This window comes from Bos indicus x Bos taurus, chromosome 23 (assembly GCF_003369695.1).
Source record: "Bos indicus x Bos taurus breed Angus x Brahman F1 hybrid chromosome 23, Bos_hybrid_MaternalHap_v2.0, whole genome shotgun sequence".
Taxonomy (NCBI): domain Eukaryota; kingdom Metazoa; phylum Chordata; class Mammalia; order Artiodactyla; family Bovidae; genus Bos; species Bos indicus x Bos taurus.
The window spans coordinates 47,251,287-47,264,947 of NC_040098.1; the positions used below are offsets into that span (position 1 = coordinate 47,251,287).

Consider the following 13,661-nt stretch of genomic DNA (forward strand, 5'->3'; position numbering starts at 1 on the left):
CAATTAGTGGTTATTAAGTGTTCTGCTGATAGAAAAAACAGCAGGAGAAGAAAGGGGAAAACAAAACACGGAACCACAGTTTTATGATTAGATGGGTTTGACTTAGCTCGGGATTTTTCTCCTGCTTATGGTAGTGAGTGGCCATTGGTGTGAAGAGAAGGTGTAGAGGGACTAACCCAAAACCATATGACCCTCAGCGAGAAGACAGCAGAGGAAGGTTTATCTTGCAAGCCTGCATGAAGCTTTGAGTAGAGAAGGAGGCACCACATTCTGTCTTTGAATCAGTGATTTGCACGGCAGAACATAACACAAATAACTGAGCATTCTCAGTTGTAACTCTTCTATTTTAATATCTTCCAGAAAAGACTATTTATTGTTTTTGGAAATTCCCATATCTGTGTGTTACAATGACTAAGTTGCTGTGTGTGTGTGTGTGCGGGGAGAGAGAGAGAGAAATCCACAAACATGAAGAAGAGAAATCAATAGGAAAATACTGAAAACTTGGGGTCTACAGGAATTATATAAATTGTTGAGAATTTCCCTATCCAATTTTTCCTTCTGTTGAAAGTCATTGTCCATGAGAAGGGGCAAAGCTGTTCCTGTGTTTCTCATTGTGCAGAGAGAAAATATTAAAGAAAATATTAAAATCAACTGGCCTAAAGAAAATATTAAAATTACCCCATTTTTTGCAAATAGAAGAAAGTCCCATTTTCATTTCCCAAGTTTAGAAAACTTTACATTTTGTGCACAACACCTGCGTGAAAAGATGCAGTAAGTTCTTGGGGCACAACTGCTTATAAGACATAATTGAAGATATACATAAAAATGAAGTAGCAATAGGAATACTTATGACTTTGCATAAAGTGTTGCTAAAAATGTCAAGTACAGGATTGTCTTTTATTTTTGGTTCTCATATTCAAACTTAATAGCTGCCGCTTCTATTGATTTTTAAAAAATAAGTTCCTGATACTATCTTGCTATTTCTTTTTCCTAAGAATGATTCATTATTGTGATAAACTGCAGAGGGACAGCACTGTATTGTATTTAAAACTTAGACCCCATTTTGAAAAACAAATTATGAAAAAGCAGAATGCAAGAGCAAAGAAGAATTCAATTATCAGGGTACTATTACAATATAAGGTTACTTATAAGACATTCTCTTATCATACTACCATGAAAAGTCTTAAATAGACATATTTACTAATCATTTAAATAAAAGTTAAATGTATCAGAGATTTCCCTCCTTTTGAAAATTACTTGACAAAATTATTATTTCCATATGTATCTATCAAAATAAATGATTTTATTTGTCAGCAATAATTAGGTCAGTGCAACTTGCTATGACGTGGTTTGCTTTTCACAAAACTAAGCAAGATGGTTCTCACCTCAGGCTTACTTTATTATTTATATATATAATTGGTAACCGTAAGAGGAACAATAGCTTTGTTTTTTAAAAATTAGCACATTATAATTTAAAAATAAATGCAACAGATTTCAGACATATTTTCAGAAAATGTAGCTAATACTTCTAAAAGGTATTGTATTATTTGTCCTATTTTTATGGGTCAAAAATATAAATGCCAGTGACTAAATTAATTTTAGTAAAACTATGTTTGGTTTCTTTAGAAAATCCTAAAGAACTACTTTGATTTTACTTATTAAGGTGTGACTTTTAAAAACATTTTAGAGTTACTACAGGCCTTTTCTAAAATAACTTCACTTGTCCAATCTTATAAATAATACATTTCTCTATATTTCATTTGTACTCATAATTTGAGACAATTATTCTTTGGTAGTATCTGTTTTTTATAGACTACTTTTTTATTTGCATATAAAAAGAAAAGAATAATCACATGCATATTTTTAAAAATATTTACTTATAAAATAATTTTCAGCATCTTAGATTTCCTTTGACTCTCCAAATAATTAAACTTATGAAAGTTGTAGAAACGATTTATTCTATTATTTCATTTATCTATCAGGAACAATGTATATATGCATGATATATTGGAGGAGAAAATTTTTCTGGAATTCTAAGTCATAGGAAATGTTTTAAAAGGTTTATTAAGTGTAAAAAAGCAGTTTGAAAAATAAGCCTTGACATACTAACTAAAGCATATGGTTAAATATTCAATATAAACATTATAGAGGTGAAAAATCTTTATTGCAGAGTCAATAAAGAATGAATCTTTTAACTTGGGTAAAAATATGTTCACTTTCACTCATCTATATTTTTTCTTTATTGTTATGGAATTTAGAAACCATAACTTAAAAGGTAACCTAAATTTGAAAAAAATATTTTTATGCTTTTTATTTATTAATCGTAAGTTGCTATAAATTTGGAAAAATTTTGAGTTTTTTGCATTATAAATATATTTGCTTTTAATTTTTTTTCCAGTTGTATCAAGGAATAATTGATATACATCACTGTATAACCTTAACATAAAACACTGTGGTTTGATTTACGTGTGTTGTGAAGTGATACCCATAATAGTTTCAACATCCATCACCTCATGCAGATACAGTAAGATGAAACTAACAAAATTCTCCTTGTGATGAGAACTCTTAGGATCGACTCTCTTTACAGCTTTCTTATCTATCATTCAGCAGCACTAACTGTAGTTTTATATTTTATCCCTAGTCTTTATCTTATAACTAGAAGTTTCTACCTTTTGTTCAAAACATATTTTAAACCCATGCCTCCAACAGTCAATGCTTGAGCTGAGCATTTCAGAATATGACAATACAACTAATCAGTGATTTTTATCTTGATTCCATTTGACAAGGCTGCCTAAACACTGATTTCTTAAAAAGTCAAAGATAATTCACTCGTGAAAAAAAGCCACAAAACCTTAAGCATAATTATGTTTACTTGTATTTATGTATAGAAATATCATGAAAATATTTTGATACATTCTGTAATTGTGTCAATATTATATCTACAAATGAATGATTTCTTTTAAGAATCCATAGATACAGAAGTATTAGATTTTCCTTTTCAGTTTATGGACAGATTCTTCTATAATGACCTGAAACAATTATTGAAGGATAATATGATTAAGCAAAGTAAAAATCAGTTGCTTATTGTCAGTTATTTTTACATATTTGTATCCTATAAATTATTATAATCCCATTTGTATTTAATAAAACATTGGCATAAAATCATGTAAGTTTATGTGCAAAAATCATATACAGTGTGCTGAATGATACACATAAGGCAGGGAACAGTAACAGTGGCTTATTTTCTGAAGCAATCTTGACACTAATGCTAAATTACAACTCAGAAACATCTAGCATTTTTACCTTTATGAGAAAAGGCTTTTTACATATTTAACATAATTCCAGGGAAAATAAACTGGAATTATGTATAAAGATACATGCACTGTAACCAAAGGGCGTTTATATTCCCCTGTAGAATACTTACGATGATTTTATTGCCATTTTGTGTCATTTTCTAAAGGATATAAAATACAGTCAGTAAACAAACTAGACTTTGGATTTAAGGTGACAGCTGCTACTTCAGAAGCAATATTCAGATATTTAATCTTAAGAACATTGAATGTTCTTTATTTTTACAACCAGGTAAAGTCTACTTTCGCAAAAATGAAAGGAGGGTGTGCTTTGAGTTATACTTTTCCACAGGGGTGGTGATCAACATAGCCCCCGCTACTGACACCCCATCTTCACTCAGTCCTGGAAAATTAATCCGAATGTCAGCCCTTATTTAACTGTTTGAGGAAATTAACATCCATGCTCTACTTTTTCAAAATGCAGACTTCCTTTCTCTTAAATAACGTTGATTCGATCTATTATTTACTCTGAGTAGCCTATTGCTTCTAGTTCTATTTTTTTGTTGCTGTTGTTTCTATTTTTTTCTAGTTCTATTTTTGAAATCTACAATTGTAACCTAATGTTAAGACTCTACCCGTAGTTCAGGTACAGCTCCCTGAATTTTGCTGGAGAGAATTTCATTTCACTATGGAGCCATGAAGAGTTGACCTGGGTCACCAGTATTGCTGTCAGTGAGTTAGTGCTATGCACATGTATGTCCTGTGCTCAGCTTAACAAATTGAAACCAAATCTGTCTGAATGTTGTATCTACTTTGTTATTCCTCTTCCTCAGCCCCCTTACCATCTTTATAATGACCATGCACTAAAGGTTGATCAAAATGTGTTTTTGGGGAGCAAAGTACAACCCCTTCTACCAGTCAGTGGTAGAAGGCAAATAAAATCAACTCTATTCTTCTAAGTAGATACTTCAGGGTATATCCACCCTTATTAGTAGTCAATTCGCTATCTTTTTCTTAAGGCCTGTTTATCACAATTTCTAAGAAATCTAGGGGCTTCTTTATACCAAAGAGGGCCAGTCCTGCTTCACGCACAAGAAACAAGGAACTCACATGTGTTGTCTCCATGGGGACGGGTGTTTCTATTGACCACCAGCTCCGTACATCCACATGGCCTGAACTATCCTTGTCTTTCTCTGCAGAAATTCTTTGCTGGTCACACTGCCTGGAGATGCCCAAGCTTGCCCTCTATTCGTTCACAATCATACGTGTATTACACTGCACTCGTGGGGGCCTGAGCAGCTAGTCAAGTTCATGGTGGCTTTGGCCTCGGTCACATAATGTGCCAGATCTAGTTTCCCCCCCAAAAAAAGCTGATTGTAAATGTTTTTGCCATTTTTTAAATTGCTTTTATGAATGGGTAAAATTTGGAGTTTCTTGGGGGCATTTTCAGGGATATTCTTTATTATTTTCTTAAGGCTAGATTCTGACAGTGGAATTACTAGGCCAAAGAATCTGAGAATTGAAGAGGATATATATTTATGAGCATATTTCTTATACACATAAATACGGTATATATCTCCAAGTTGCCCTCCAGAAAAAGCAGGCCAAGAGAAAGCCACCACTGCAGTGGATAGGAAGTTTGCCCAACATTTTGATAATCTTTCTGGCTATAGCTACACAAACTGTGCTCTCTGTAACTTAAAGAGATAGTGATATGTTTGAACTGTGAGACCACATGGACAGCATAGTTTACTGTGACTTTCTGCCTTTGAAAAATGCTGTACAACTAGTTTTTTTTTTTTTTTTTTCAAAGCACAGCACATTTAAAAGCAAGCTCGCCATGAGATCTTAGCTGTTTGCAATATTTATTTTCTAGCAATGTTTCTTCCCAGTAATCAATGAAACTCATAAAATAAGTGTGATCATAATATTATTAGCTTGTTTTTCTAGCACAAATCATTTGAAATGTGACCCTAAACAGATACAGTCATTGGAAAGTGAATAGTCTTACACAACAATTAACTGAGAAGTGACAACAGATAACTTTCTTTACTGACTATAATTAAGGATATATTATATTTTTATTCCCTCTTTCCCAAACCTATCAGGGCCAAGTATTATTTATTAATCTGATGTCTCTTCACATAGACATGCAGATCATTTTCTACAAGTACATTTTTGATATATTATGGTGGCAGCTGTGATGAGGATGAGGGGAATAGTTTAAAGTTTAGAAGCAAGTTTTTAAAACCATTAGAACACAGAAGGCTGCATGCTCTTGGTCCATGGCCCTCTGCATCAGGATACAGAAACCCTTCCAGGTAATCAGTCCAGATGATAACTGGGGAAGTTCCTCAACCATGCCTGGTGCCATGACCCTCCTTGCCCACACCCTATGGACATTTTAGGAATTCCTGTTAATTAAGACATAGTACTGAGTAAAAAAAAACAAAAAATCCAATAATTTATGTCCTACAGGTTAAAGTAATGATTGAAGTTCTTACTCTTGAATCAAACTCTCAATAACAAAGAAAGATTGTGAATAGCAGGAAACTTAGGAGAAAGGGAACTTGTCATTTTGAAACTTCTTATTTGGGTGACTGCCACCCCACTTGGTATGAGGAATGTGTATTTCAGAAATTCCGAGAACTACTGGCATGATCCATCATACGAGGATCTAAAAGGGAAGATATCGCGAGATGATGGACCAAGCTCAGATGATGACTCTGAGTTGAACTTTTAGAGGGTCTTGATAAGAAAGAAGATGAAATAAATGCAGCTGTGGCACAGCATGATTCCCAATAAATTTAGACTAAAAAAAAATGGACTGAGAAGAGCAAAGAAGGGGATATAGTGAAGAATTCAAAAAGAGAGAGATGGTTAAGAACGACAGGAGGAGAATTCCTTGGTGGTCCAGTGGTTAGGATTTGGCTCGCACGCTGCTGGGACTTAGGTTCAATCCCTGGTCTGGGAACTAAGATCCCACAAGTCTCACAGCAGCCCCGGCTCCCCTGCTTAGTAGTGGATCTAATAAAAAGAAGAATGACAGGGAAGTGATGATGGAGAACAATTTTAGGGAACAGTGGGTGGGGGTGGGACTCTAAGAAAACCGGAGAAGAGAGACTCAGCAAGAGAAGAAATGAAGGTGTCCAGTTTTCCTCAACATTATTTAGCTGTAGACATCAAGTATCTAATCTATTTCTGCTTAATCACAAAAGGCTTTTTATTTACCCCAACATGAGTGGGAATTACAATGGATGTTCTCTTCTGTATCCAGGGACATGCATTCAGTTTGCCAGTGTTGACATAGATGGGGTCCCTGCCTTTCTCATCAGGGTGGCCTTCAGTTCAAAAGGCCATAAGTTCTGGGGAAAACAGTCCTTCAGCAGAATTCCTGGAAATGTTACATACGTTCAAGATGTAGGGAAGACAGATGAAGTCAGTGAAATTGATGATTATTATAAACAGCCCAGAAATAAACCCAAACTGTGTGTGACAAGTGAAACAGGATGTTGGCATGGCCGCTAGTTGCGCTCAAAGATAATTAGTCCTGTGTTTACAGAAAGCTTCTCCGGGGACAATGAGTTCCTACTCAAAGGAATGTTGTCCGTGTTTTCCCCTGATATTTTTGTTTTCTCTCCATTTCATCACACAAAAATTATTAAAAGCAAAAAAGAAAACCCCAGCCTTGCACTTTATTTTGACCATTTTGGTTTCTGTAGGATTAGCATAACTCACTTTTCACATGTGTTTAGATTGCTGATTATGACCCTGCGTTCTGTGTTACTAAATATTATACAAATGCGTATATATTTATATTTTTGGTGCATTATAAAGTTATTGTCAAAGTCAGAGACAAACGGAACCAAATCATAAAACCTACATTGAAGTCTCCTGTTAAAATGTGGAATTAAGTGAACAAAAATGGCATTTCCAAGCTGATTTTTTCTTTTTCCCCCAGGAGAAAAATTGGGGGGAAAAAAATCACAGCTTTCGTTCATTCTGCCTAAACATTTCTTTGAAACGTGGTAAATTAACATGTGCCATCTTGTCACCGCTTTTCAGGTGTTTGGTGATATCGGTGGTTTAACAATTATCCCCAGTGAGCTGGTCACAGCTATTCAGAAGCAGCTAAGTGAAATGGACAGTACACTGGGAGATTCCCCGGATATTAAATCAAGAGAAAAGAAAAAAAATCTTTAGAATAAAAAAGGTATTTACCTGTGATTACATATTTGCTCACTGCTATACGCGAGTGCCTCAACTAAGTGCTTTCTTGTTTTCGTAAAGCTCCGCAGCGGCGCCCAAGTCATTGTGAGAAGATTCCGTTCAGCTTCCTTTCCAATCTACTGCCTTATAATATGCACTTCACTGAAAGTCAGTAATCGGAGTTGGAAACAAAACCTCGATGTCATGATCATCCCAGACATGTTTTCAGAGAGCACAGAATCCTGCCGATCTTCATCAGCTTAGAAAGAGCTAGAATATCATATTCCACGCTGTTCTACGGAAGTGTGTTCTTTCATGGAGGGAATAAGTGGGATCGCCAGAAGAAGATATAACCAAATCTAAATAAATCCCCTTTGTCCTTCACTTAGCATAAAATTTTCACCTTTTTTTTTTCCTAGAAGAAGCTTCAAAGGGGGGAAAAAAAAGGAAAAATTACATAACAATAAAAAACCAAGTCACTTAAATGAGTTGTTTTGCAGAGCCTGTATCTTGTATTCTGAGATACCAGCAAACAACCCCAAACTGGCTGCTTCAGATGTTGGCTCCTTACTTTCCCCTCTAAGGTCTTCCCAGCTCTTTCTAAGAGGATGAGAGTAGCAAAGCCCTCTTGCCAGTTGTTTATATTATTCCTTTTCCTCTTCAATCCCTTGCTTTTCTCTTTTCAGCTGGAGGTTTGGAATAGATTTAGGATCATAAATGGACAATGAACTCTCAGAGAGTGGATGGGTTATAGAAAATCCTGCATCTTTAAAAATCTTTTATCCTTTCTATAGAGCAAGAATACAGACGACACCTAGGTCCTCTGATCTTTCTCTGTGTTTTTATTAGTTGGAGTATAGTTCTTCACAATGTTGTGTTAGTTTCTACTGTACAACAAAGTGAATCAGCTGTATATGTGTGTGTGTGTGTGTGTGTGTGTAGCCCCTCCCTCTTGGACCTCCCTCGCATGACCCTCCCCCATCTCACCCCTCTAGGTCACCACAGAGCATTGAACTGAGTTCCTGGTGCCATACAGCAAATTTCCATAAGCTTTCTGTTTACACGTGGCAGTGCATATATGTAAATTCCCATCTCCCAATTCATCCCACTCCCCTCTTCCCCTGACCTGTGTCCACATATCTGCTGTCAGCATCTGTGTCTCTATTCCTGCCTTGCAAATAGGTTCATCTCTACTATTTCTCTTGATTCCACATACATGTGTTAATACACAATATTTATTTTTCTCCTTCTGACTTCACTTTGGATTAATGGACTCTAGGTCCACCCACATCTCTACAAATGACCCAGTTTTGTTCCTTTTCATGGCTGAGTGATGTTCCATTGTCTGTATGTACCACATCTTCTTTACACAGTCAACTGTCAATGGGCATTTGGGTTGCTTTTACATCCTAGCCTTTGTAAATAGTGCTGCCTTTTTCAGGAAGAGTGAGCAGGTGTTTTGAGAGTCACCTCTCTCAAACAGAAAACAGGGTGAATTAGAGAGGTCAAGTTTCACACCTATAATTGGGGAACATGAACACATCTGATCCTGGTGATTTTTCAACCCCATCTTTGATTGTTGTCTAGCTATGAGCATATCTTCAATCTTACATAAGGCATTTACATTGAAGATTATACTAGATGTTCCCTCTATTGGCAGAAATTAGCATATGCACATACTGACTATATTTTTCATCCTATTATTGAAGGCAGATCAGCATATAATAATGCCTCTTTCAATGTGAATATCAGCGTCTATGACTTCTTGACTTCCTTTCCTCCACTCCTGCTCGTAGCTACGGTCACCAGCTACTTACTTCCACTTTTACTTAGTAGCTTTCTATTCTAATGATATGCTTTATTTTCCCCACTAGAGCATGAATTACCAGTGTGGAGAATTTTCCAAATGTATCTTCCTAGTAACAGAACTTAGAACAATTCTTGGCCCTATGCAGGGGCCCAATAAATATTTCCTCTTGGGAAGATAGTGTGAAGGAGAAATGGGCAGGGGATTGGGCCAGATCTTTACTATGTTATCATTTATACTAAAAGTAAGAAGCTCCCCCAGGCCCGAAAGAGTGCGGTCAGGTACAGGAAGTTCTGTGATGGACCTGTATCAGTACAAAATATACTGAGAAGAAATAAATGTATACATGTAAGCAGATTTCTTCATCTTCAACTGTATTTCATTCAATTATTATGACAAGTGGATAAAGCAGATGTAGTTGAACAAGTGATAAGGTAATTTTTTTTTCCACTGAACCATCATTTGCTTAACTGAATTAATAAAAGTACCTGTGGCACAGTGCTAAAGAATCCACTTGCCAATGCAGGAGACCACAGAGACTTGGGTTTGATCCCTGGGTCAGGAAGATCCCCTGGAGTAGGAAGTGGCAACCATTCCAGTATTCTTGGCTGGAAAATTCCACGGACAGAGGAGTCTGGTGGGCTGCAGTCAGTGGGTTGCAAAGAGCTGGACATGACTGAGCATGCATATATTTATTTTATAGGTCTGTCACTTTGGGCTGCACTCCATGGCATGCAGGATCTTAGTTCCTGCACCTAGGATCGAACCCGTGACTCCCTGCAGCGGAAGCTTGGAATCCTGACCACTGGACCGTCAGGGAATTCCCATCACTTTTATTATTTATATTTTTTCCCACTAAAATGTAAGCTCCCTGCTTTAATTAGTGGTACCCTCTGAAGTCCTCAGCACAGTTTTTTGAACTAGTAAGTGCTCAGTCAGTTTTCACTGGATGAAAGTGGAAACTGATAAGCCAAGTTTCACTTCACTTTATGTTGAAGTGTTGTACAACATTGAATTGAATGAACATTGCAGAGATCAGTAATCAATTGATAACTTTTTTTTCTTCTGTTTCCTTTAGGAACTGGTGGTCCCAATGAAAGGATAGGTGTAAATACGAAAAACAATCTTTTCTTGCTCCTGAAGGATAGGAGTGTACTTCCTAATCCAAAAAGTCTAATATGACATTACTGCAAAGCAGGAGTTATTCAGTATTTTAAAGTCAAGCGGTCAGTGTTTTGTTGCTCGAGTTGTTTGAGGATTGTTTTCCTTGCCATTGAACTGATCTTACTGAGCATAAAGTGTTATATAATAGCTTCAACATACGAGTTAATGTAGCACTTTCATTAACATTCTGTGTATGTGTGGTGGGTAGAGATTAACTACCATGCTTTTTCAAGGGTTCTTTCTTATTGAAAAGGCCCACTCTAATGTTCATGGGCTCATGCTATAACTGAGTTCAACATTGAAATAAGATTTGGGTACTTATCTCTGAAGTGAATACCCCATTTGCATTGGAATTGAAACAACCTATTTAATTTAGATTTTTTTGGATGTACGCACATGGTTAGTTTCTTAGTAGAAAAATAAGTAAAGGGGAAAAAAGGACCTTTTTATTCTTCTAATCAATTCCTCTCATTTTGTGGGCTTTTATGAACTCCAAACATGGATAAGGAGAGGAAGAAGGGGCCTTTGTTAAGAGATGCTCTATAAGAACAGAGTTCTAACATGAGCATCTTCAGTATAATGTTCCCTTTGCCGTGTACACGTATTTATACACTATGCAAAGTGTTACTTCAAAATTCAAGATAGGTTTCTAGGAGACTATATATCTATCAATTCAGCTATTTTTCTCAGTAAATTGGGGACAATTACAGTGCTAATAACTATTTTTCAGGAATCTCCTAGTAAAATAAGCTCTGCTTTATCTATAAACTCATGCATATTTCTTCCAATTATTTCACTGATAACTTCTTTTCTAATATTGCAGTTACTCACCAACTCGTGTCATTCACATTGACATTTTCCCTCACATAGAGCTAATACGCAATACAGACTATGGTTATAATTGAAAACAGTAAGTTAAAAATACTTTTAATAGATCATTTTTGCCAGTACCCATTGTGTTGTTATTGCTCAAATAGATTATCCACTTGAAATTAAATTCTATTAAGGAGTAAAAATATAAATAAGAAGGAATTAAACATTTAAATGCTTGCTGTAAATTTAAAAGTGAGATCTGTTCAGTTTTCCTTATATTAAGCTCAGTGACAAGAGATAGATTACACTAAGTGTCAGTTAAGCAAGTAGATGAAAAATGAGTGATTTTCATCCTTCAGTTAAATATGGTGTTAAGTAGTATACACTGGCATTAAAAGCAAATTACTTATCACTTCAACAATCACAGCATGAGAGCATTCTATTGAAAACTGCCTTTCCAGTCTTTCTTGGTCCTCAGTTTTATTAAATAAATCAACTGATAATGGTTGGATAAGCAGAAGAAAAAGCCTGGATGGCATTATGACATTTCCATTTTATTAGCGCCTATTTGAGATATCTCTAAAATGGTCTTTTGTAGTCACCAAGAATTCACAGTCACAACTACATACAAACCCACCCACACCCACACCCGCACCCACACCTCACACACACTCTAAACTCTAGTCTTGTCCGACTCTTTGCGACCCAATGGACTATACAGTCCATGGAATTCTCCAGGCCAGAATACTGGAGTGGGTAGCCTTTCTCTTCTCCAGGGGATCTTCCCAACCCAGGGACTGAACCCAGGTCTCCCACATTGCAGGCAGATTCTTTACCAGCTGAGCCACAGGGAAGCCCCCCCACACACTATATTTATATGCAATGTCATCTGGTCCCGTTATCTATGTGAAGCACAAATTTCTTCTTCTACATCACTTTCAGTTGGCCATCTTGCTTAATCTTAGACACTTCTAGGCACAGGAAAGTCACCATTGCAAGTGAGAACTCCCATTACTATCACTACAAGGAGTTCCTTCCAGTAGCTTCAACATGGTAGTTAGAGGACTTGAGATCCTTGTGAGGACCTGCCAACTATAACAGCTCAGAGCCTTGGCAAATGATACGTCTTAACTAAATTGTAGTTGACTGAGTGAAATCAAGTAAGCATCATCTTTTTAAAAATGTGTAAATTATTTTATTTTGAATACAGTGCATTTACACATATTTTCCTTTTTGTGACTGAGGAACAGTTGGGGATAGGGGGTATGGATGTACTCAAGACTGAGGAAGGCAACCCTGGGTACTCCCTTCAAGGATCCATGAAATGTTTCACTATCTCACATAGACAGTTAGTGTACCAAGGTTGGAAGTTGTTTAGTTTGCTTTAGTATATATTTTGGCATATAGCAATTCTTCATTTTTTTGTAGCTTAATCTGTAAAGTTTATTTGTTGTCTTAAAACATGGTATATTAAATTGTTTATCATTTCTCATATTTTGAAATGCCACTTTTATTATGTGATAAGCACTTACAATTACATTGTTTTCCTAGAAAGTGTTGTTGTTGCATTGATTTATTGCATATTTTCACATTAGTATCAGACTCCACTAATTAAAGTAGCTCATAGGTCTATGTTAATCAGGGACATCCTATGATTAAATTGCACACTGCTAAGAAAGACTTATGGGCAATATGGGCAGAATGAGAATTTAGAGAAGAGAATGCAAATGAAAAGGACACAACCTATGTAGGATATATTTAGAGACTACATCAAGGTTTTTTTTAGTGTATTTGGAATTTTTCATAAGAATAATAAATAAGGATGAGCAATGATGCACACTAGAAAGAGGTAATACTAGATGTGGTATTAAGTGTGAAAACAGCTCTACTTGATAAAGAAACTATAAACACCAATATAAATTATTCTATGTTTAAAACGGATAACTAACAAGGACCTCTTGTATAGTGCATGGGACTCTGCTCAGTGTTTGTGCCAGCCTGAATGGAGGATGATTTGGGGGATAATGGATACATATACACATATGGCTGAGTCCTTTCACTGTTCACCTGAAATCAAAACAACACTGTTAATCGGCTTTCAGTTCAGTTCAGTGCAGTCGCTCAGTCGTGTCCGACTCTTTGCGACCCCATGAATTGCAGCACGCCAGACCTCCCTGTCCATCACCAACTCCTGGAGTTCACTCAAACTCATGTCCATCAAGTCAGTGATGCCATCCAGCCATCTCATCCTCTGTCGTCCCCTTCTCCTCCTGCCCCCAATCCCTCCCAGCATCAGACTCTTTTCCAATGAGTCAACTCTTCACATGAAGTGACCAAAGTACTGGAGTTTCAGCTTTAGCACTGTTCCTTTCAAAGAA

At 36.3% G+C, this 13,661-nt stretch overlaps 1 protein-coding gene across 1 annotated transcript in view; it reads left to right on the plus strand.

Moving 5' to 3' along the window:
• OFCC1 (orofacial cleft 1 candidate 1) overlaps positions 1–8,346 on the plus strand; it is a 238,717-nt gene extending 230,371 nt beyond the window's left edge. The window contains exons 18-19 of the mRNA XM_027524513.1: positions 7,356–7,503; positions 7,581–8,346. Coding sequence (XP_027380314.1) covers positions 7,356–7,493 — 138 coding nt within the window. The 3' untranslated portion in view covers positions 7,494–7,503; positions 7,581–8,346. The remainder of the gene's footprint in view (positions 1–7,355; positions 7,504–7,580) is intronic.
• Positions 8,347–13,661: the final 5,315 nt, after the last annotated feature.